Source organism: Pseudopodoces humilis, chromosome 7 (assembly GCF_049639895.1).
Source record: "Pseudopodoces humilis isolate 2021_Gansu_Grassland_sample_001 chromosome 7, ASM4963989v1, whole genome shotgun sequence".
Classification (NCBI taxonomy): domain Eukaryota; kingdom Metazoa; phylum Chordata; class Aves; order Passeriformes; family Paridae; genus Pseudopodoces; species Pseudopodoces humilis.
In genome coordinates this window covers 58,181,082-58,203,382 of record NC_142206.1, presented here as the reverse complement: position 1 = coordinate 58,203,382, position 22,301 = coordinate 58,181,082, and the positions used below count along the sequence as shown (strand labels likewise).

General features: G+C 50.9%; 1 protein-coding gene across 4 annotated transcripts in view; it reads left to right on the top strand.

Moving 5' to 3' along the window:
- Nucleotides 1-22,301, top strand: part of DAAM1 (dishevelled associated activator of morphogenesis 1) — a 91,583-nt gene that overhangs the window by 63,768 nt on the left and 5,514 nt on the right. For 2 of the 4 annotated variants that reach the window (XM_088057754.1, XM_088057755.1), the window contains 18 exons: nt 325-658; nt 1,099-1,209; nt 1,316-1,419; nt 1,848-1,914; nt 2,238-2,355; nt 2,480-2,618; nt 2,982-3,040; nt 3,388-3,575; nt 3,891-4,196; nt 4,296-4,403; nt 8,567-8,596; nt 9,924-10,027; nt 15,215-15,299; nt 16,081-16,187; nt 17,973-18,061; nt 18,280-18,448; nt 19,188-19,295; nt 21,774-21,834. In XM_088057754.1, coding sequence (XP_087913880.1) covers nt 325-658; nt 1,099-1,209; nt 1,316-1,419; nt 1,848-1,914; nt 2,238-2,355; nt 2,480-2,618; nt 2,982-3,040; nt 3,388-3,575; nt 3,891-4,196; nt 4,296-4,403; nt 8,567-8,596; nt 9,924-10,027; nt 15,215-15,299; nt 16,081-16,187; nt 17,973-18,061; nt 18,280-18,448; nt 19,188-19,295; nt 21,774-21,834 — 2,287 coding nt within the window. The remainder of the gene's footprint in view (nt 1-324; nt 659-1,098; nt 1,210-1,315; nt 1,420-1,847; nt 1,915-2,237; nt 2,356-2,479; nt 2,619-2,981; nt 3,041-3,387; nt 3,576-3,890; nt 4,197-4,295; nt 4,404-8,566; nt 8,597-9,923; nt 10,028-15,214; nt 15,300-16,080; nt 16,188-17,972; nt 18,062-18,279; nt 18,449-19,187; nt 19,296-21,773; nt 21,835-22,301) is intronic. The other 2 variants (XM_088057756.1, XM_088057757.1) reach the window with 1 other exon arrangement.

Below are 22,301 nucleotides of genomic sequence, written 5' to 3'. Positions count from 1 at the left end.
ATTCTTTGCAGTGTGACTGCAAACTTCAGCCTCCATCCTGGGACTTGTATTGATGGCTGGTTTATCTGGTCCTCTTTGAAATATCCTCACTCTGAAGAACCTTGTGCAGGTGGGGCCTGGTTGCCTATGCTACCAGGCACCAATTTAATTGATTTTTACAACCCCATCCTGGTGTCTGGGCCACGGGAGTCCTTCAGGCTTTCTGGAATGCCTGAAAAGGTATACAGGAAGGTTCTAGGTTTACATCAACAGACAAGCTCTGTTTGAGGGTAAAGATGGACTTTTAGCATTTTGTTTTAAAGTGAAAATCCCTTTTTCTGGCAGGTTTGTGACCCGGTTCATCGACCTGGATGGCTTAACGTGTATCCTCAACTTTCTGAAAAGCATGGACTATGAGACAGCAGAGTCTCGAATACATACCTCGCTCATTGGATGTATAAAAGCACTAATGAACAACTCCCTGGGCCGGGCCCACGTCCTGGCCCACCTGGAGAGCATTAATGTAATCGCTCAGAGTCTGAGCACAGAGAATATTAAGACAAAAGTGGCAGTTCTGGAAATCATGGGCGCCGTGTGCCTGGTTCCCGGGGGCCACAAAAAGGTACTGGAGGCGATGCTGCACTACCAGAAATACGCCAGCGAAAGGACTCGTTTTCAGGTAGGTGGGTCTCCACTCAGCCCCCAGCCCTTGAAATTCAGCATTCCTGTCCCTTTCTCCTACTGAATGTCTTAAGTGGCTGCTTGCAAGTGTTTTGTTATGGCTGTTTGCAAGTTGAAAAATCCAGAATTAGCCCAGAGCCATGTCTGATGAGATCTGCAGCTGAGCGAAGAGGGAGGAAACAGTTATTTAAGGCAACACCCACCAAAAAAAAAGGCTTGCTTGTGCAGGGTCACTGGGATCACAGCTCTGCAAGGCTGCAGCACATCTGCATGGGCTGGTGTTGGCCCCAGTGGGGGCTGGGGTGGCCAGCAGCTGAGGGTGCATCGCCAGGTATGGGAGGGAGCATCATGAGGAGTTGTTCCTGCCTGTGCTCCCTGGCTGCTTGGGCAGCACTGGGGCTGTCATGGGGCATTTAGCTGACACTGTGTGTTTGGCAGACGCTGATCAACGACTTGGACAAGAGCACAGGCCGGTACCGAGACGAAGTGAGCCTCAAGACAGCCATCATGTCCTTCATCAACGCCGTCCTGAGCCAGGGGGCGGGCGTGGTGAGCGCCGGGGCTCTGGGACAGGGGGGCTTGGGGTGCTTTTATTTCAGTGAACTTCCTGAGGATGTGCACCTTGCTGTGCTGAGCCCACAACTGTCCCTTGCAGGAAAGCCTGGATTTCAGACTCCATCTGAGATACGAATTCCTCATGCTCGGCATCCAGCCAGTCATTGATAAACTAAGGCAACATGAAAATTCAACCCTTGACCGGTGAGTAATGACCCCCCAGCACACTTGTGATTTTTGTCTGGTGCCCTTGGTTCAGGTGCTGGCCTTTTCAGATATCACATGGCTCTAAAGTCACACCTCTTAGAGAAATTCCTTGCTGTCTCCAGAGAGGGAGGAAAAAATTCCAACATGATTTTGGTGCTTTCAGATGTAGAGTTGAGCTGGGGAGGATGTGCCATCAGGGGTTCAAGGGATGCTGTCAGCCCTCATCCAACCCTTCTCATCCCAAAAGGCTCCTTGGACCTCCTGTAGTGCCTAGGCAGTCGAGGCTGAAGGTCTAGTTGGTGTTTCAAGCCCCTACAGTGTCTGGTCAGCTAACAGACCTGCTACCTGTAATTTATTAATTGTCACATTTATATCTGCTTCTAACAGGTTGTTCTGGTTTTTTTTATTTCCCTTTCTTTCCTCAGGCACTTAGATTTCTTCGAAATGCTTAGAAATGAAGATGAACTGGAGTTTGCCAAAAGATTTGAGCTGGTGAGTACAAATGCTGCTGGTGTAGGCTCTGGCACTCAATGCCACAGTTAGTTTTAAAAACACCTGCGTGCCCTGGGACAAAGAGTGGTCTTCTGGATAAAACATGGAGGTTGGAAATGTTTCCTGTTCCCCTGCTCTTTTGCAACATCTGTCCTAGAGCCTGCTTTAGCCCTTTTGTCCTCTCTTTGCCCCTCACAGGGCAGCGAGGCAGGTTTGTCTGTCAGTTTTGGGGTGGGGGTGACTCGTGGGGTCTGGAGCTGAGGCTCAGGGAACGATGCTGTTGTGGGTGCAGTGGCCTGACCTTGCCTGGCTCCTGCCCACAGGTCCACATCGACACCAAAAGTGCAACTCAGATGTTCGAGCTGACGAGGAAGAGGCTGACGCACAGCGAGGCGTACCCGCACTTTATGTCCATCCTGCACCACTGTCTCCAGATGCCTTGTGAGTCCCAGCAGAGGCCAGGAAAACCGTGGCTTGCTGGAGGCTTGGCAGCCCAGCTCTCCTGCCCAGCAGCGTCACGACCTCCCCTTTGCTCACATCAGCCTCTCCCCTTCCTTCCCTGCAGATAAAAGAAGCGGCAACACTGTCCAGTACTGGCTGCTGCTCGACAGGATCGTGCAGCAGATCGTCATCCAAAGTGACAAAGGGCAGGACCCCGACGCCACTCCCCTGGAAAACTTCAACATTAAAAATGTTGTACGAATGTAAGTGCTCAGTGTCAGTGTTCCTTACCTGTTGCTGTCACACAGTGATGCTCCTGCTCCTCGGCTGGATGTGAGCCAGCATCCCTGGAGCTGTTGACTTCCCAGGACTCACCCACCCCACCTTATCAATGAAGCCCATCCTTTTCATTAGACAGCACTTGCAAGCAGTGTTTGAGATTTAGGAGTTTTTACTTGTTCCCTGATAAATTTTACATAACCCTGCTGAGGGGAGACACAGCAGAGCTTTTAGGTGTGCCAGTTTGGGAGCCTGAAATCCCATGTCTCCAGTCATGTTCCTTGCTGGTGATGGTCTCCTGTTCTGTAGCAGGATTGTCTCATGTGCTGCATCTCTTTTCTTTTTAGGTTAGTCAATGAAAATGAAGTGAAACAGTGGAAAGAGCAAGCAGAGAAAATGAGAAAAGGTGAGTGATGGAGAAATATAGTGTCAACTCTAACCTTGGCTAAACAGTTAACATACCCATGTATTGATGTGTTTATTTATATGTGTATCTGCAGGCTTTTTTGAAGGGCTGAGATAGTATCACACCATGGGGCTGACATGGGAAATGGGAAAAGCAAATAATATTTTTTCATGGAAAGGCTCCAGATGGGCCACTAAGGCACAACACAGGCTCCCTTTTGTCAGCTGAAGCTTCTCTGCTGGGCAGTGTGGGGTTTAGCCCCCCATGGGCTGCTGTTGGCTAAAAAGACTGCTGTTGGCTAAAAAGAGTGTTTGTCACCTAAAAGTGGTCTTGTGGGGCTGTTCCAGAGCACACAGAGCTTCAGCAGAAGCTGGAGAAGAAGGAGAGGGAGTGTGATGCCAAGGCCCAGGAGAAGGAAGAGATGATGCAGACGCTGAACAAGATGAAGGAGAAGCTGGAGAAGGAATCCAGTGAGCACAAGCAGGTCAAGCAGCAGGTGGCAGATCTCACAGCCCAGCTCCACGAGATGAGCAGGGTGAGACCTCACACCCTCTCCCTGTTGTGGGCTCAGTCCCTAACCCCCTGCAGATGCTGTGGGGTGATTGCAGGAGGCTGAGCTGCATGGAGGGACTGAGAAAGAGGCTTATTGGAGGAGCCACCAAGGTCCCTTGTGATGGGATGATTTTGCCTCTGACATGCATTGACCCTCAGTCAGGAGTGTTGAAGTTTTTGAATGCTTCCTCTGTTTCCTAAATATTAACCAAATTAATTAAAAATCAGCATGAGGGTATTTCTTAGGTGGTATCCCCTAACTCCATATGACCAGTCCCCATTCCTCTTTCTCTCCCAGAGGGCGATCTGTGCTGCCAGTCCTGGAGGACCTCCCATGCCACCAGGAGCACCTGGTGGCCCTTCACCTTCTCCAACTCCCGGGTCTCTTCTCCCCCCTCCGCCACCCCCACCACTCCCAGGGGTATGTCCCCCACCGCCTCCCCCACCACCTCCTCCAGGTGGTCCCCCACCTCCCCCTGGCCCCCCACCTCTGGGTGGGATGATGCCTCCCCTTGGAGCACCCCTGGGCATGGCCTTCAAGAAGAAGAGCATCCCTCAGCCAACGAACGCCCTCAAGTCTTTCAACTGGTCCAAGCTTCCAGAGGTAAGCTGGGCAGTAATTTGGGTGGTGAGACTGGAGGTGCTGGTGGTGATGTAAGAGCAGTGAGCAGGACCAACCTGCAATGCTTCCACTGTCTTGCAGAACAAGCTGGCAGGCACTGTGTGGACCAACATAGATGACACAAAAGTGTACAAAATCCTGGACCTTGAAGACCTGGAAAGGACATTCTCTGCCTACCAAAGACAGCAGGTAACAGCTGCCCTGGGGTGGGCACACCTGGCTGAGGTGCCACTGTTATAGGATCATGTGATTTCACTTGTGGTCCCAAAACACATCTCCCATCATTATTTCATACCAAAGCCATGTTTGCCAGATCCACTTCATCTGCTTTATCCTCTCCTCCGTGTGCCAGAGCCTTTGCACTGAGGTGGCCATTCATGGCTCCACCCTTGCCCACACCTGACCACGTGCACCCCGAAGATGGATCACTAAAAAAACACACACACAAAAAAAAAAAGAGACAGGGAATGTCATGAAAATAACCCCCAGATGTGGCCAGAGTTGGGTAATATTTTTGGGTTGCTCTTAGCAGCAACTGCTCCATGTGTCTGTATTGGGTGGAAAATTTCTATCCTTCTCTGGCCAAGAAGGACTAAGTTTTGCCCACATCTACCATGGGTGGGTCTCTCCTTTTATTTTTGTAGTGAGCCAAGAGCAAAATGTGAGCTTTGAGCAAATATCCCAAACCAAAATAATGTCATTGCAGGCAAAACTCTCCACTTTTTAATCCACTCAAGCTCTGTAGCCCCAGTTTGGAAGGCATCAAAGCACACGAAGAAAATTAGACACATATTTTACCCCAGGCAGGATGAAAATGGGAAAAAGCAATGAGTGTTTCAAGAAGGCAGGAGAAAAAGCAAGGAGGGAGGCTGAAAAAGGATGTTCACCTGCTGAACACCTGGCTGTGTTCCTGGGAGGAGAGGACAGCTTGTCTCCTTCGTGCCAGGCTCAGGGGGACAGTGTCAGGAAGGAGTGGACCAGACCCATAAGCTCATTAAGGCAGTGTGAGAGTTTAATCTGTTCCAGAGGCTAATTGAGGGAAAGATCAGGGTGGATTAGAGCAGGGCAAATATTAAGTAAGCCACCAGAAGTACGTGCTGCCTGCCCCAGTGTTTTGGGAATAGGTGACCACAGCAATGTCTCTTTCCCCCGGCATTTTTTGAGCCTGACTCATGCCTGCTGCAGGGCACGTCTGAGGACAAGGAATGGAAATGGAAGAGGAGCAAGAATAGAAACCTGAGTGTCAGCAGGACAGTTTGCCCTCAGGCTTGCCTGCCTGAGCCCATGAATCACCTGGTGTGATGCAGATTATTGCCAGGCAGGAATTTAAAAATAATTTGGCTTGGCTGAGGTCCTGCTGGATGAAGTGGCTGGTTAGGTTTGGGGCCAGGAGGAGCAGGGAGATGGTGCAAGGAGATCTGTGACATGGGCTTCTACCCCAGATGGGATGAGGACCAAAAGGGAGCTGAAAGTAGGAGCCAGTGGCTGAGGTGGGACTGGCAGAAGATGCTGTGAGAACATCTGAAAGGCAGATGGGAAAGACAAGGCAAAATCTCACCTGTGAGATGCTGCTGGGGCTGGAGCTGCCCTTGGGGACGTGATGCACAAGTTCCTTGTGGTTCACCTGGTGGTTCATTTTGTGAGTGGAGCATGGGACACATCTCCTTGGGCCTGAGGGATGTGGTTGTCTAGCTGGAAGTGCCCAGGGTGCTCCCAGGATGGAGAGAGGGTGCGTGGCTCTGCAGCCAGTGGCAGTGCAGGCACCAGGGTGTGGGGTTGGATGTGCTCCATGAGATCAGGAGAAGTGTTCCAGGCTGGATGGGGCTCTGAGCAGCCTGGTTGAGTGGAATGATCCCTGCCCATGGCAAGGGGGTTGCACTAGAGGATCTTTGAAGTTCCTTCAGCCCAAGCCATTCTGTGATTCTGTAACACATGCAAACCACGGGGCACTGTGCACATGGTGGGGGGCTGGGGAAGTGAACAGCCTGTCCCTGAGGCACAATGAACTAAATGTGGTTTAATAACTCACAGCATTTTCAAGCTCCAGCAAAACTTGGTTTCTGTCACGAAGAAGCAATGGAGGAGCAGGGTTTTTTCCTCCCTGTTCCCTGTCTTGAGCCACTTGCTCAGTGATCATGCCTCTCACTTGTCCTGACTCAAAATATCCACAGGACATGGGGCATCAGGGGCTGCCTGTCTGCCCATGCCCCCCAAAAAACCAGGGCTCTGAAAATGCATGGTCAGGTGGTGCATCCCTGTGGCCAGTGCCCCAGCAGGACTTGGGGACAGCAGGCAGAGGTGTGTGCAGTGCACAGAGCTCTCTGAGCCCCCCCAGGGTGGCTGTTGTGGGGCTGCCTTTGCTGGGATTTGTCTGGTTTTGCTGTCAGTCCTGGGAATCCCTAAGTGCTGCACAGACCCGAGGCTTAATGATGTATTTAATTTTAAGCATCTCTTTAAATGTTTTTCCCACATCACAGGCTAGGATGTAAATGCAGGCTACTAAGTGAGCTCTGCAGCTTTTGGGAAAGGCCCTTTCCATGTGGGGAGGACAGGAACCCTCTGGGCTTCCTGGGACTCAGCCTGGGAGCTTCCCTGCCTCACAATGCATGAAACTGTTAGGAGAGCCTGTATCCTCCCAGCTGAGGCTCTGCAGATGTCCCTGTCCCCAGAGAAGGTCTCAGCCCTGCAGCTGCACAGAATACCAGCATTTACTGAAAAGCCAGCAGGAGTTTTTGGCTGTGGCATGAGAACTGGCAGTAGCTATCTAAGGGTGCATGTAGGAGAAGGGCAAGTCCAGGACCATCAGGGCTTAAATTACACAGGGATTTGTGCCTCTGTCAGGGACGTCTTGAGAGTCTTCATGGGGGTAGAGGCTGGGAGTGATGTTGATAAGTAGCAGTGGCACAGTCAGGGCAGTCCTGGCAGGTCCTGCAGCGGTGAGTGATGTAAAAAAGTCAGGGCCAAGTGGAAAAAATATGTGTTGTTGAACCAGGGGCTTAGCAGTGAGCTGGGAAAGAATTCATCTCCCAGAAAAGGATGAAGGAGGTAAAGCCTTCAGCTGCTCTGTGCAAGGGAGAGTGACCTGCACAGGGGCCAGGGACACAGAGCTGGGAATTGTTTGTGGGGATGGTGACAGCACATTTAAAGCTGCTCATCCTTACACCATCCTGCAGCACAGGCTGGATCATGGTTCCTGAGAGGGAAAGGGGCAGGGATGAGGCTGGTTTGAGGCAGAGAGGGAAGGTTTTTGTAGCAAACCTTTTCTCTACCTTAATGTATGAGGAGCCCTCCCTCTCCTAGAGCAGGGGACTGCAAAGAAAGCCACCACGTCCTTCTCCCTCTCCAGCAGCCTGGGGCAAGTCTGAGCATCTTGGCACAGGTCTGAGGGTTGAAATGGAAGGAAGGAAGAGCTCCTAATTAGGGACCAGTTAAATGAAGATCAAGATAACCATTGCAGCTCATGGATGTGCTTTGTGCCTGTCCCGAAGAGGAGACTGCTGGGAAGAGATTGATAAGGGAAACATTGATCCTTAACCTTAACTGAACCAGAAACTTTTAGCCACAAGACTCTTGATCAGCACAGCTCAGCCAGGGGAACTAGGAAGGAAAACTCGAGTGTGTGTGTGTGTGTGTGTGTGTGTGTGTGTGTGTGTGTGTGTGTGTGTGTGTGTGTGCGGTGCTGGCTTTACTGCACCTGCCTCCAGTCTGGTGGGGGAGCCCAGCAGGACAGCCAGGTCTTGGGAGGGGCATGGTGCTGGTGGGCATTGGGGTGGCACTTGGCCAGGCTGCCAAGCCCTGGAGAAGCAGGGAGAGGGAGGAGGAGGATGAGAACTCGAGGGGAAGCGTGTTGCTGTGGCAAATGGTGAAGTTTTGCTGTGGCCAGATTTGCTCCAGGATGTGCCTCTCGTTATTTCCACTTAAGAGCCCTGTTTTTCCTGGCAGTTGTGTTGGCATTTCAGTCCCTCAGATGTGCAAGAACCAGCAATTTTCCTCCTGGCACGACAGGCTGAGCAGTGCTGTGCCTTTGGGCCAGTAGCAGGGCTTGGCCAGCATCCTCCCACCTCATCTCGTGTCCCCTCCTCACCTCTGTGCACAATGTGCCTTGGCCTGATCCATTCATGGAGCCTCCTTTCCCATCAGTTCTCCCCTTCTGCACATCCTGTAACCCACATTTTCACCTGCATCCCCCCCCCATTTCAGCACTGGCACCCCCACCTGCCTCCCCATGCTGCCAAACCCCCCCCACAGTGCACGTTTCCCTTCTCTGTGCTTCAATTCCCTCTGGTTTTGCCGAGATCACTGAACTGCATGTGTTTTTACTGCCTTTTTCCATGCTTCTGCTATGGCTGTAGGACTTCTTTGTGAATGGTAGCTCCAGACAGGTAAGTGAGCACCTGCAGGAGTGTGATGTGGGCAGGGTGAGCGTGGGGCTGGGGACAGGGACACAGGGGGCACGTGGCTGCTTCTGAGGGGGGTTAATGTGTGACAAATGGGCTTGAATCAGAGAGGTGCAAAGATTACCAGAAGGAGCAGCTTGAAGGTTGATGCTGGGGAGGCTGGTAAGGCAGAACCCACCCTCTCTGCTGTCTGGCCTGAGGTCAAAGCCAATGTCTGAGTCCCAGAGTTGGATTTTTAGATGTAGCTGAACACAGAGAAGCTCCTACCCCTGAGCAGTTTTCGTTTTCAGAAGGTAGAAATAAACCCACGGGCTGAAGCTCTCTGCTTGGTCAGAGCAGTCAAGGCATGTGAGAGGGGCAGCTGGTGCTGGATGACTTGGGGCTCATTTTTCATCATCTGCCTCTCTCTCCCCCATTTCATATCTGCATGTTTTCTTCATTGAAACAAAAAAATGAGTAAAAAAATGGTAATTTCAGTGCTCACTCTTGGCCTTTGCAGTGGCCATGTGCCAGGTGTCCTATGCTTGTGGACATTTACATGGACGTTCATGACCTTGCAGCTCCAGATTGTGTTCCTTCCAGAAGGATTAAATAGCCAGCTTTTAATTGATTAACCTTACTAAAATATGCAATATGGTAAATTAAATCCTGGGGCAACATGAACTCCTCGGGCAGCCCTGCAAAGCTGCTGTTATGTAGATCTGCCCACAACCACAACTCATCTGAAGGTAACCTGTTCAAGCAATTTAGGAGATACAGATGCTCATGCCACACCAATTCCTGCTTTCCAATCCCTTCTTTTGGGAGGATTTCACTGGAAAAGCTGCTGGTTGCTTTTACAAGTCTGATAGCCTGTATTGGTTAGCTGACTCGGGAGGACTGATGCATGAAGGGTGATCACAGATGTTTGGAGCAGGGGTGAGGAACAAGAGCCATGCTGAGTGTGTGCAGCAGCTCGTAATGAAATACTCCATGTGAGGGTTTAATGAAGTATCACAAGTATGTATGCTAGGGAAGGGAAATGTTTCCCGCCTTCATTTATTCAGCAGCGCCCGAGTGTTTGCAGATTTTTAAATCTTCCCTGTCTGAGAAAATATTTACATTTCTAACCAGTGGCTTCAAAGGCAGCTCTGGTTTATGAAATGCCTTGCTGTGTGTCGGTTACAGGCGAGGGGTTTTACCTTAACCTGTGGTGACACTCCTGATTTATGAGGGCCCGCTGTGTATCATGCTGCTGTGTGCTGAGAGTGCTAAATGTCCTTGCTGCTCCAAGGCTCTTCTCCAGGCTTTTCTTCTTGCTATTTTCTTGCAGAAGGAAGATGCCATCGATGACACTTTGAGTTCCCGGCACAAAGTCAAGGAGCTTTCTGTCATAGACGGCCGGAGAGCTCAGAATTGCAACATCCTCCTCTCCAGGTATGGTGAATGCCTTGCTACCCTCTGGAGACTAGGGGGATGCTTAATGCCTTGCCCTGGGCTGCCCTGAGTGTGTTCCTCATCCCTGGAGCAGGGGGTTGATGACAGGAGCCAGTGCAGCAGGAGAGTCAGTGTCACCTGAACCCAGCTATAGCCTTACATCCTCATGGTGGGGTGACCTGGAGAGGGGCAATGCCATTAGCTGTGGCAATTTGGTGACCCTGGCAAGCCCCTGAGGGTCTGGGGGATGGGATACCCAGTGAGATTTCACAGGAGGTGGAAGGGGATTGATTTCACCTCTTATCTTTCTCAGCCTGGGTTTTATTTGCTCTTTGCTGGTGGTTGAAGAGGGTCTCTTTGGGCTGGGGAAGTGCTGGGTATCAGCAGGGTGCAGGGAGCAGCAGGAATTCAGGCAGGACCTTGCTGCCCACATCTAAATTTTGGGAAGGGGATGTCGCCCTCTTACAGCTGCCCTGCTGCTCTGACAGCCTCCCTCACACCCCTCACCAGGCAGGCTCAGCACTGCTAGCAGCAATTTAATCTGATCTCCAAACAGCTGCCAAAATGATAAAAATTATTTTGGCAAGATAAATTACACCAATAAGACTGAATCCTGAGAAAAGGGAAACCAGGTTGTGGTGGTTTAAAAGAATGAGCCATCATCCTTTTAAAGGAGGTAGCTTGTCTACTTCCAAGTGTAGCTGCTTGGAAAAAACACGCAAAGAGCAGCAGAAAATGCCACTTGTTTCTGACTCACCCAGCAAAAAAAAAAAATCCAACATCAGTAAAATTTAAAAATATTCAATCTGCTGTCTGGAGGCACAGAAGGTTCTGTGCCACCCAGGACTGGCCAGGATGTTGCAGCATTGCTGGTGGCTTGGGTTTGCAGCCGAATTCAGTGTTTTCCCAGACTGTGGGTTCCGTCTGGTTCTTCCAAGTGGAGATGGTGCCTTGTCGGGGCAGCCCAGCTGATTTCCTTCTCTAGGAAGCTTGGAGAGGCTGATGTCTGCAAAAAAACCAAACCTCTGGGTGGGTAATTGAGCCCCTGGTGCTTCTCCCAGAGGTGGCTGGCAGCCTGTGGGCAGTGAGAGCGACGAGTGCTGCAGCATTTGGGGGTAAAACTGCCCTGTTTTTGGCTGGCTCTGCTCTGGGCTGCTTCTGGGGATTTTCATGCTTCCTAGCAGTCCAAATAAAAAAGGATGATGATGAAAGCAGAGTTTAAAGCAGCAGGCAAATGAGTATGTCTGTGGCAGGCAGCTATTAGCAAGTAAAACGATGGGATTTGGGGCACTGGCTGAGCTGCTCCCGGCGTACGTAGGCTGAGCGTCGAGTGGGTTTAGGTGTGATTCAGCCAGAGGTTTAAGTGTATATTTGGAAGTTAAGCACACAAATAGCTCCTTCAGTGGGAAGGGGAGAGACCCAAGCACTCAACTTCAAAGGCGTCTTGCACATCTTACTGAGTGAAGGTCTCAATTTCATCTCACCAGCAAACCTTTCTCTTCCAAGAAAGCAATGGCTGGAAACAAATTGCCAGTAACTAATCCCACAAAAAGGGCAGGATGGAGGTTGCTGCCTGCCTGCCTTTCCCTGTGGGCCAATTCCTAGGGGAAAAGCAGGATCAGACTTGCCCTGCGAGGTGGTCCTCAGGCCTCTGTATGGCTTTTCCCAGGCCCATGCTCACGCAGGGATGAGTGGCTTTGAAGTTGCAGTGACTTGCCCCAGATGTTGTTTTGGAAGTGCTTTGGAGTTCATCCCATGGTACTCCCAGGACCACAATGAGCTTCTCTCCCCAAAATCCCTTTGGGTGATTTGATGCCAGGTCTCTCAGAGGTGGTGTAGAGGTAAACCCCAAGCATCCTTTTAGTGTTCTCAGGTCCAGCTCCTGCATCTCCAGAGGACTCCATGAATCACTGGGCAAACCCTTTCGCCTCTGCCCACCCCAGCTGCCCATCCCAAAGCTGGGCAGAGCAGTGGGTCCCTGGTCCCAGTGTTCCAAAGGGACTGGTCTGGCAGCTGGGCTGCTGTTGTCCCACCTCTCTTGCATGGCCAGCATGGGGCTGAGCAGACTCACATAGAAAGGAGCTGCGGGCTTGGCCCCTGATTTAGCCCAGACATTTGTGAGCTCACCAGGCATTGTCTGGCTCGCAGCGTGGAAAGATTACGGCCAGTGAGATATTTTATCTCTCTCTGTAGATTTATTTTTTTGCCTGTTTCCCTTGCTTTGGGAGAAATTACTGCGCAGTGAGATCACTGGATTTTCCTCCAGCTTGTAATGCAGCACAAGAATATTTTTAACGCTTGCTTTTTCCTTCTGTTTTTTGGAGAAGGCTTTGCTGATGTCAGTGCCTTACCGTGTCTCCCTCTGTGAACCCACCATGTCCTTGCCTTTGCTCCCTGTGTATGGGTGTGTATTTTTAGTCCTGAGTTCTGCCAGATGCAAATCCACCCCTCGCTCCGTCGTTTTCCGGCTGTGCTGGCGGTGAATGCCTCGTTTGATTCCTCTCTCCCGGCCAGGCGACATGAGGCTGCTGTTTTTTTTAACTCAAATGAATGTGGCTTTTCAGGGAGGGCGCGTCCCTTTCCTGGCAGAATTTGTTTTTCCCCTTCACACTTATTACGTCCTGCGCGGGGCCCGACAAAAGCCGCGCCGCGCTGGCCGGGCTGGCGAGCTGTCACCTCGCATCGCCGGGCTGCTGCCTCTAAATCCCTGTGACAGCGAGTCCTGTGACCCCCTTCCTCTCAGACGGCTCGCCTTCGACAGCTGCTGCCAACAATGATAATTATTGTGGTTATAGATAAGCTTCTAGCTTTCACTGGCCCCTTTCCCATCAAATTGTCTGAGAAGCTGTTTTCTTCTGGCGCCCCGCGCTTGCTCTCTGCTGTTGCAGGGGCAGGCTCTTGTTCTTGGCACTGCCTTGTGATGATTCCTGAGAAAAGTTTGGGTTTTCTCTTTTTCCAGCCTCTTTCTTTCTAAATGTGTTTTTATTGTTGACTTTGCTTTCAATGAGTAAGGGCTTAGAAACGTCACCCTCATCTTCCCCCGCCCTCCTGGAGATGATCATGGTACTTTTCTGTGCTTTAGGTGCTGTGGATGAGGAGTAGCTGCCTGCCCACCCCCTTCTCCCAGGAGTATTTTTGCCTCCCAGGGATCCCAGATGCCCAGATTGAGCCAATGTCTGCTTTTCATCAGGGTGCAGACTGGTGTTGGTGGTCTGAGCATTCCTGTTTCTGCTTGAGTATAAAAGAAGTTCTGCAGTTTCATATCCCACCTTGGATCATGTCCCATCCTGGCCACTGCCGTAGTAAGGGACAGGTAGGGTGACCCCAGGATGTGGCTGCTTGTTACTGAAAGCAGCAGAGGGGATATTTTCCAAGGATTCTGGATTTGTTCCTTGTATGATGACCCTAGCAATTGTCTTGGCCGCTGCTCTGTGCAATCTTTGAGCTTCCTCCCCTGGCTGAGGTAGATTTTAATTCACTCCTTAATTAACAGACCCTCTCTAGGGTGCTCCCTTGGTGAGAGGGGACTGTGAGTGCAGGATGAGAAACATGGGCTCGTAAGGAATGAAGATTTACTTACCAGGTCTGTAAGATGCACCTGTTTCAATGAAGCTTGAGCAGTATTGAGCAAAATATTCCAAGCTAAACCAAGCCCTTGCTACCCTGGCCTCAGAGACCAGCACCCTCCCTGTATCAGCTTTAGCTTCCAAAAGCCAACTCCACAGTCTCAGTCTGCTCCCTGAAGAGGTGTGGGGGTGAAAAACACCCTCCTTGTTTAATTACTCAGAGTGATCAAGTCAGCTCCTGATCTTCTTTTTGATCTGCTGATCAGGTTGACTTCCAAGGTCTCACATCCTGCTGCAGGGTGTGTTTCTGGTTTCAGCTCATTCCTTTGAGCCACATCCAGTGTTTCAGCATCCCTTGGCAGCACTGATCACTGATACAGGGGCCATGGGGTTCTTCAAACAGGTCTTTTCAACTCTGTGGTTTTTCCCTGCATGCAAGTGCAGGGAATTACATTTTTTAAACTGGATTTGTTGCAATGGCTTTAACCACAACTGCACACTGGGTGAGAGAGAGGATATAGGTAAATGGAGTTGCAGGAGTTTCTGGGCTTTCCCTTTATTTAATTACGATTATTTTACAGACCACAATGCAGAGAATAAGAAAAATACGTGTGGTTTTGCAATCAAAGTCCTTGCAGGGAGCGGTTCCTTGCAGTCGAATTAAAGTGTAATTAATGGCTGCTCCAGCCCAGGAGGAGCCGAGGGCGTCTTTCCATCTCTCTGTAGCCTCAGCTCAGTGTGGGCTGCTGGCAGAGAGATCCCTGCCAGGGAAGCCCAGCCTGGTGGTGCTCGCTGTGACACAGTGGTCTGTGGTTTTGGAAAGCTCCAATTTGAGGCTGCATCTTCAGTTCCTGTTGGGTGAAGTAGAGGAAGAAAAAGGTGGAGGAGAGGCTGGTTTCCAGCTTCTTACACTTCCAAGAGCATTGAATCCCCACCCTTCCAGAGAAAACCAAACTTAGGGGTTTCCTGAATGGATGCTGAACATCCATTTGCCCAAATTTTGGATTTCTTTCTAATTTTTTCCTAGAGGAAGACTCCAGCCGAAGGTGGTCAGGAGAAGTGGGAAAGACAATGTTTAAATCCAAGAACAGCAGTGGAAACTGGCCAGATTTTCCTTCAGGGTTGTAGCAGTGGGTTCAGGGGCAGTGCTGAGCTGCACTCCTGAGCCTGGGCTGGGCTCTGTTTCCAGTGGGAATGTAACCTCACTGGCCCTGTGGCCTTTGGGGGTGCTGGAACTGCAGGAGCAGCATTGCTATGGGCAAGAGTTACATCTGAAAGCTGGATATTTAAAGTACTGCTTACAATCCTTACATAAAGTACTGTAAAGCAGGGAGATAGGGAGTGGCAGCTGCGGTGTGGGGAGGGGGAATTGGCTGGGGGGGTTTGACCCCCTGTTTGCAGCAGGGCCAGGGCTGCTCAGTGCTGTGCTGAGCCTTGGCAGAGCACGGTTCTGCCACGTTTCTGACACATCCTCCTTCATAACATGCTGGATAAGCTGTTTGTGATGCTGCTGCTGGCTGGGGGTTCAGCTGTTCGTGTTGCAGGGATGTGTAAGGAAACGCTCCTGAGCCTTCCCCAGTTGCTGGGCTGGGAATAACTCTCCTTTCCCTCCACCTCCCAGGCTGAAACTCTCGAATGAGGAGATCAAACGGGCTATTTTGACAATGGATGAGCAGGAGGACCTCCCAAAAGACATGCTGGAACAGGTGGGCAACGTGTCTCGTGCTCCTTTGTGGTTGCCTCATGCTGAGACAGCACCGTGCCAAGTGCTTGGGACCAAAGCATGGCTCTGAGTGTGCTGGGCCCCAAGTTATTTACCAGTCACATGATGAAAACCCACCCAGGTGGAGCAGCAGGAAAGCAGCTTGGTTGTGGCATCAGTGCTGGGAACAGCATGGCCCCCATGTGCCATTCCTGCACCCAGCTGTGCCCTGGGACCCCAAGGTGGGGCCATTTCCCCTTTCTGTGGCTGCAGCTTGAAATCTGTGCTCAGTGGTGGTTTATTTTTGAAAGGTTAGACAGTGTTTGTGCAGTCCTGAAAAGGGGAATCCCATTTTCACCCATTCTGAATCCCTTTGGAAGCATATTATTCACCTGTCCTTAAAGCTGAGCTGGTAATTGCACTTTGAGCAGAGATGTGGGAGGATTCATTGCACAAAATTTCCATTTGCTAATAAGTAGAGTTGCAGCAAATGGGAATCCCTGACTGACATCTCCTCTGGCAGAGCTGATGTTGAAACCTCCTTAGAGCAGACTTAATTCATAGTAAGAGCTGAGTGATGGCAGGGCAGAGGCAGGAGACACTGACGTGATGGAGTAGTGTGAGGAAGGTCACAGGGACAGCAGTAACACTTATTTCACAGGTGCCTTGGGCTCACTGTCTGCACATGCTGAAAAGGTGTTAGACTCAAGGACATAAATCACTTCTTAACTCCTGAAAAAGTGTGCCTGGATCTCATGTCCCACTGCTGTCTTTCTCCTGTTCAGCTCCTGAAGTTTGTTCCTGAAAAGGGTGACATTGACCTGCTGGAAGAGCACAAGCACGAGCTGGACCGCATGGCCAAGGCTGACCGGTTCCTCTTCGAAATGAGCAGGTTGGTGCCTCAGGGGACACATTTTGGCCAGTGGCTGCACAGGCTGGTTGGGAAGTGGCTGTTTCACAGAGCCTGCTTGGGAAATAAGCCCTTCTTACTGTTTTTCACATCAAGAAATAAGCGGGCCAAGAAGGCAGGAGGGCAAGAAAGGTGCTCCAGATTGTAAGGATAATTTGTGATGCTGTGCTCCTAAAATCAGGGTTGTGCTCCCATACAAGCAGCAGCTGGACAGAGCAGGGGAGAGGGATGAGGAGATGGATTTTGTGGTGGTTCTGGGTTGATGGTTGGACTAGATAGATGATCTTGAGGGTCTCTTTGGACCTTGATAATGCTGAGATTCTGTAATCTAACCTGGTCAGGTGGAAGGTGTCCCTACAGGGCAGAGGGGTTGCAACTAAATGATCTTTCAGTCCCTTCCAGCCCAAACCATTCTATGATTCATTGTGGCCCAGGTGGGAAGTGCTGTTAAAATGATAACACAATGCTCCTTTCCCTTTCATCCTAACGAATATTCAAGCCTGATGTATGTACATTTTGCCCTGCTGTGTAGAAGAGTCCCAGCTCTCACCTGAGGATTGACTCATCTCTAGGGCTCCTGAGACTATATGAGACTGAAAGGAAATGTCATTTCTTCCTGCTCCTGGCAGCAATCATGTAAAACGTAGGAGTCTTCAGGGATGAATAACCTTACCTATTGCATGCACATCCTCTAGAGGTGCTGGGTAAAAATCTTGAAGCTCCTTATTTAAATTGAACTGAGCATTGAGCTCTTTGAATTTCTTAGCTGAACTTCAAGCCAGTCACTTGTTGGCAAGGTCAGCGAGTTTTACAATTTGAGATTGCACTGGGAGATCAGAAATAGAAATGCTTCTGTCCTCCCCAAGAAATGCACCGATGAGCACTGCAGTGATGTGCTGTGTGGTTGCTGAGTGTCAAAGGCAGGCAGGATGGAGCTGTGAAGTTCAGACCTGAGCCCTCAGGGCTCTGTGATGCTCGGAATTAGCTTTTCTATCACAGGTCACCTTTCTTCTTCACAGACTCTCACCTAAGTGTTGCTCCCATGCTTTCATTCTTTGGAGAGCACAATGTGCTGATGCAAACATTTTCCCTTGATTTCCAGCATGGCTTTTTAATTTTGCCTTGTGGTCTGTAACCGAGTGTGATGTCTCTGTCACCTCTGATTAGTACAACAGCGTAGCTCATGGCCCTGTGTGTGAGCATGTTTCCCGTGGGTCCTTGATCCAAGTGACTCAAATCAGACTGCCACGTGCTCAGGAGTGAGACCTTGATTAGCATAAACACAACTGACATGAGCAGAGCCATCACTGACTTGCCCAGGAAAGAGACTTGCCAGCCCAGCCCATCATTCTGATGATCAGAAGGTCCAGTTTCATTAGTTCTGGTTGTAGGTGAGCTTTTCTCCAGCTGCAGCTCATCACAAAGCCATGGGGAGCCCAGACCTCATCAGCACCGGTGCTTAGGAGTGGCTGTGAAAGAACTGTTTGTTCATACCAACAGGGTGTCAAAATCCACTTGTTGAGCCTGCTGAGTTAAGGGGATAGGCTTAAGTGTGTGCTTTAGAACCCACAGGGATCCACCCCAGGACAGCTGTAGCTTCAGTTGTAATTTTTTTCCCATCCCAGCAGTTTCAGGGAGAAAAGGGGTCATTATTTTTTAATCACTTTGGTTCAAGCATGCTTTGTAAGCACAGCTGTAAGCAGTGGAGCAACAGAGCTCTGCCTGGAGCAAGCAAAGCTCAACCTGCACCTCCTCTTTGTTTTCCAGGATAAACCATTATCAGCAGAGGCTGCAGTCCCTCTACTTCAAGAAGAAGTTTGCAGAGAGAGTTGCAGAGGTCAAACCCAAGGTGGAAGGCAAGTGACCCTGCTGAGGGACCCTGTGCCAGCACAGGGATCACTCCCAGGAAAAGCATCCTCTGTGCCAGGATCAACCTGGTCCACATGGAGCTGGCACTGGGAAGGGGAAGGGAAAGGGAAAGGAAGGAGCTGGTGGTCACTCTCTGGGGGTACTGAAGGGGTTGCTGATGGGCTGTTGTGGCAGGGGGTAATGTCCCACCCCTCTCTGCTTTCAGCCATTCGTGCTGGCTCCAAGGCAGTGCTGCAGAGCACCAGCCTCCAGCAGCTCCTGGAGGTGGTCCTGGCCTTCGGGAACTACATGAACAAGGGCCAGAGGGGCAACGCCTTCGGGTTTAAGATCTCCAGCCTCAACAAGATCGCGGACACCAAGTCCAGCATTGACAAGTGAGCATCCGCTGCCCTTATCCTTGGTAGCATCCATGGGCCCCAGGGGTGTTGGGGGAATGCAGGGGTCATTAGCATTACCTCTGGGACATGGGTAGGTGGGAGCAGTCCCCTCCTTCTGCTGCCCAGTTTGGCACATCCAGTGATGTGGGTGTGCATTTTTTTGAGCAGGACAGCTTTCAAGGGAAGCCAAGCTGCAGATCAGCACGGGGATTGATGGGGCCTTTCCTTCCTGGGCTGGCTAAACTGCAGCCAAGGCTGATTAGGAAGATCATCTTCCAAATGCTTTTTAACCCCTTTGAAGGGAGTTGCCAAGAGCCAGAGAAAGGGTTTCCAGGGGCTTTTCTCTGCAGGAACTCCCTCTGCCACTCTCCCATGCTGATGCAGCCATTGCCTGGTCTGCTCTGCCCTTCTGAGCTCTGTTCACAGAGCAAGAGGAGTTGGTTCAGGTCTCAAACCTGCCTGGTCTCATCCATCAGTAAAGACAGTGGAGGACACTCAAGTCACCTCCCCTGGGTTCTTCCTGTGGAGAACCCTAGCTTGCAGGGACCAGGCTGCTCTGCCCTGTAGCTGTGCATGGGACAGACCCATGCCATGGCCCCACACAGGCATCAAGCAGCATCCTTGCAGAAATCCTCAAATAGTTCATTACTAGGGTTGGGGTTTAACCAGGGGGTTTGGCTGAACAATGAGCTCCCCAAGAAGCTTCCACACTGACCTCTGTGCTTCTCTCTCCTAGGAACATCACCCTGCTGCACTATCTCATCACTGTCGTGGAAAAGAAATATCCCAAAGTCCTCCGCCTGCACGAGGAGCTGCGAGACATCCCGCAGGCAGCCAAAGTCAAGTAAGCAGAGGTTTTGGTGGCACTTAGGCAGCACTGGTAGCACCTCTCCCCTCATTTCAGCCTGCTTTTCCACGTCTCCTCACCCTGGCTCACCCTCCTGGCCTGATCCTGGCTGCTAGGCTGTATTCCATGCCATGGCCACACTCACAAGCAAACATCACTTGGCGGCTTTTAATCACAGCCCTTGCAGCAAAGGCTCTAAACTTCTGAGCTTGGGGGAGGAGAGCTGCTTGGAGCAGCCGCTTCCTGTTGTTATCTCACCGCAAAAGCATTTAATTAATTTCTAATGGTACATTAAGTAATCCGGGAGGAAGCGGTTGCGGTGTGGCTGCAGATAAAGGGCAGCTGTTTATCTTCATGTGCCAGGGAGCCTCTGCCTGCAGCATGGGCAGGACCAGGCAGCTCTGTCAGGGGCTCACCTGCATCCAGGTCCTGCCTGCCCCTTGTTCTACCAACATGGAGTTTCTGGGGTTTGCAAACAGCTTTTTAAGCCTGCCCGGTGACCTGTTGGGAACAGGCTGCCCCAGTTCAGCAAAGCCCTTAGACACAGCCTGAACCTTTATGTTCAGGAGGAATGTGCTGTTGCCCTGCAAAGCCCTCAAGTATGTGCTGAGGTACCTCTGAAATCAATGAGGCTCTGTTTTGGTTAACTCCAGCAGGAGCTTACGGGTTTTGATGCTTCAGGGATGTGAGCAGCAAAGATCACACGTTTCTGCAGCGCTTTGTGTTGGCTGTGGACATGAAAAGGGCTGAAACTGCACATCTATATAGAAAGCATGCAGCTAGAACTGGTTACCCAGAGAAGTTGTGGATGCCCCTTCCCTGGGAGTGTTCCAGGCTGGGTTGGATGGGGCTCAGAGCAGCCTGGGATAGTGGAAGGTGTCCCATGGCAGCGGGGTTGGAACTGGATGGGCTTTGAGGTCCCTTCCAACCCAAACCATTCTATGATGCTATGAAATGTACATGGAGTTTGCAGTGGCTCGAGGGTCTTCCAAGCTTCCAAGGTCTCTTGTAGCAGTGGTGGCTTCCTAGGGAAGATGTGTACTGGGCAAAACAAGGATCCTCATGTATAAAATGTAAAATAATCATCAGCCATTGGGATTGAGCACAGTGACAGGACAAATCTTGGCTTGTGGGAAAGACTGTTCTTCTGCCAGAGGGTGGTTGGGCACTGGAACAGGCTTCCCCAGGACAGCAGTCACAGCACCAAGCCTGACAGGACTCCAGAAGCATTTGGACAATGCTGTCAGGCACAGGGTGGGATACTTGGGGCTGTCCTGTGCAGGGCCAAGAGCTGGACTTGGAGATTGCTGTCAGTCCCTTCCAACTCGGGATATTCCATGGCTCTGTGGGGGAATGCAGGGGTCATTCCCCTGCATTCCACAGTTCTGTGGGTGTGTGGTGCTCAGTTTGTAGGCATCAGCTGAGGGCATGGCTGAGCAGGACATGCTCCATGCTGGTGGAGACTTGGCTTTCCCATGCTCCTGATCTGCAGCTGTTGTACAGGCACACATACGGGAAAGAAAACGCCTGCACAGAGGTTTCTTTACCCCCTAAACTTTATCATTTTGCTCTAAACTGGACACCATATGTAACATTTGGGTTTGGTCCAATCAAGAGTGAAACCAAAAAGTTTCTAAAGCTCTGGAAAACCCTGAATTCCCCCCAGTCCTGCAGCTGTGAAGCAGAAATTGCCGCCTCTGTCAATCCCACCACTAGTAATGAACTGCTGGAGCACAGGCCTCCCAAAACTGCATTTTCCCAGACTAAACCTGCCAGGAATGCTTGCCCCATGACCCAGCATCAGCATTTCCAGGGACCCCAGGCCTTGCACAGACACCCCTGGAAAGGCATCAAGCCTGTGGTCACCAAGGCTTTGTGAGAAAGCTTCCCCTCAGACAAAGTGGTAGAAACCCATAAGCACTTGAATTTGAAGCTCATCGGGGGCTCGAGCCTTGTGTAAACAAAGCCAGCGCCAGACATGGTGATTTATTTTCATTTCTCTATATTTGGGCTGTCTCCCTTTGTGAAAGCCTCACTGCTCCTCGGAAGGATGCTTTGCCTGGTGTTCACCCAGCCGTGGTACCCTGAAAAACTCTCCTCTGTGCACTGGGACAGCGATCCCATCTACTGCTGGACCTGGAGAGAAATCTGTGCCCAGCAAGGCCCTCTCCTGAGCCATCCTTTTGCTTGGAGAGGGCTGGAGGCTGCTGAGCTTGCTAAACCTGCACAGTCCCCTTGATTAAAAATACAGAAAAGCGCTTTGCTTTGAAACAAGCAGCTGCAGCCACTTTGAGATTGTCCCAGCTTAGAGGCTGTCAGCCTGATCTGCTGCTTGAGACACGCTGGTCTGCAAAAAGGAGGCAATGTGGGCAGGGTTTTGGGGTCTTCTCAGTGGGAAAACCATGGTCAAGTTGGTCAGAGAGCTGTAGATTTTGCTGGAAAAGCTGAAAATTAACATCCTGCTATTTCCAACAGCATGACTGAGCTGGAGAAAGAAATAAACACTCTGAGAAGTGGCCTGAGAGCAGTGGAGACTGTAAGTATTATTTAAATGAAGTATAGTGCAGCCTGGCTCTGAGCAGCACTGCATCCCTCCTTGAGGAGGCAGGCCAGGGAGCTCTCAGCTTTTATCTCACATCCTGGAGATCTGCATGCCTTTCCTTCCTGCCCTGCATGTGTGCCTGGCTGTTTTGGCACTGAAGTTCCCATGTGTGATCAGGCACATGCATGGTTTAAGTCTGATACATCCAGGGGGGCTGAGTAAACCCAGTGATGATACCCAAGGAGGACCTGTGATGTGCAGAGGAGTCTCCCCTTGGCTGTAAAACCACTGAGGGTTGGGGAGCACTTCTGCAGCACAGCTGGAGTGGTGATGAAATGGTGGAGGTATCCCAAAGGACTCGCTGTCTTGCTGAATTATCCTGCTTACATAAGCTTTCCTGCAGGATTTGGCTTAAAAGCTTCAGGCAGTGTAATCCAGGGTGTCAGCATGGCAGGGGGAGC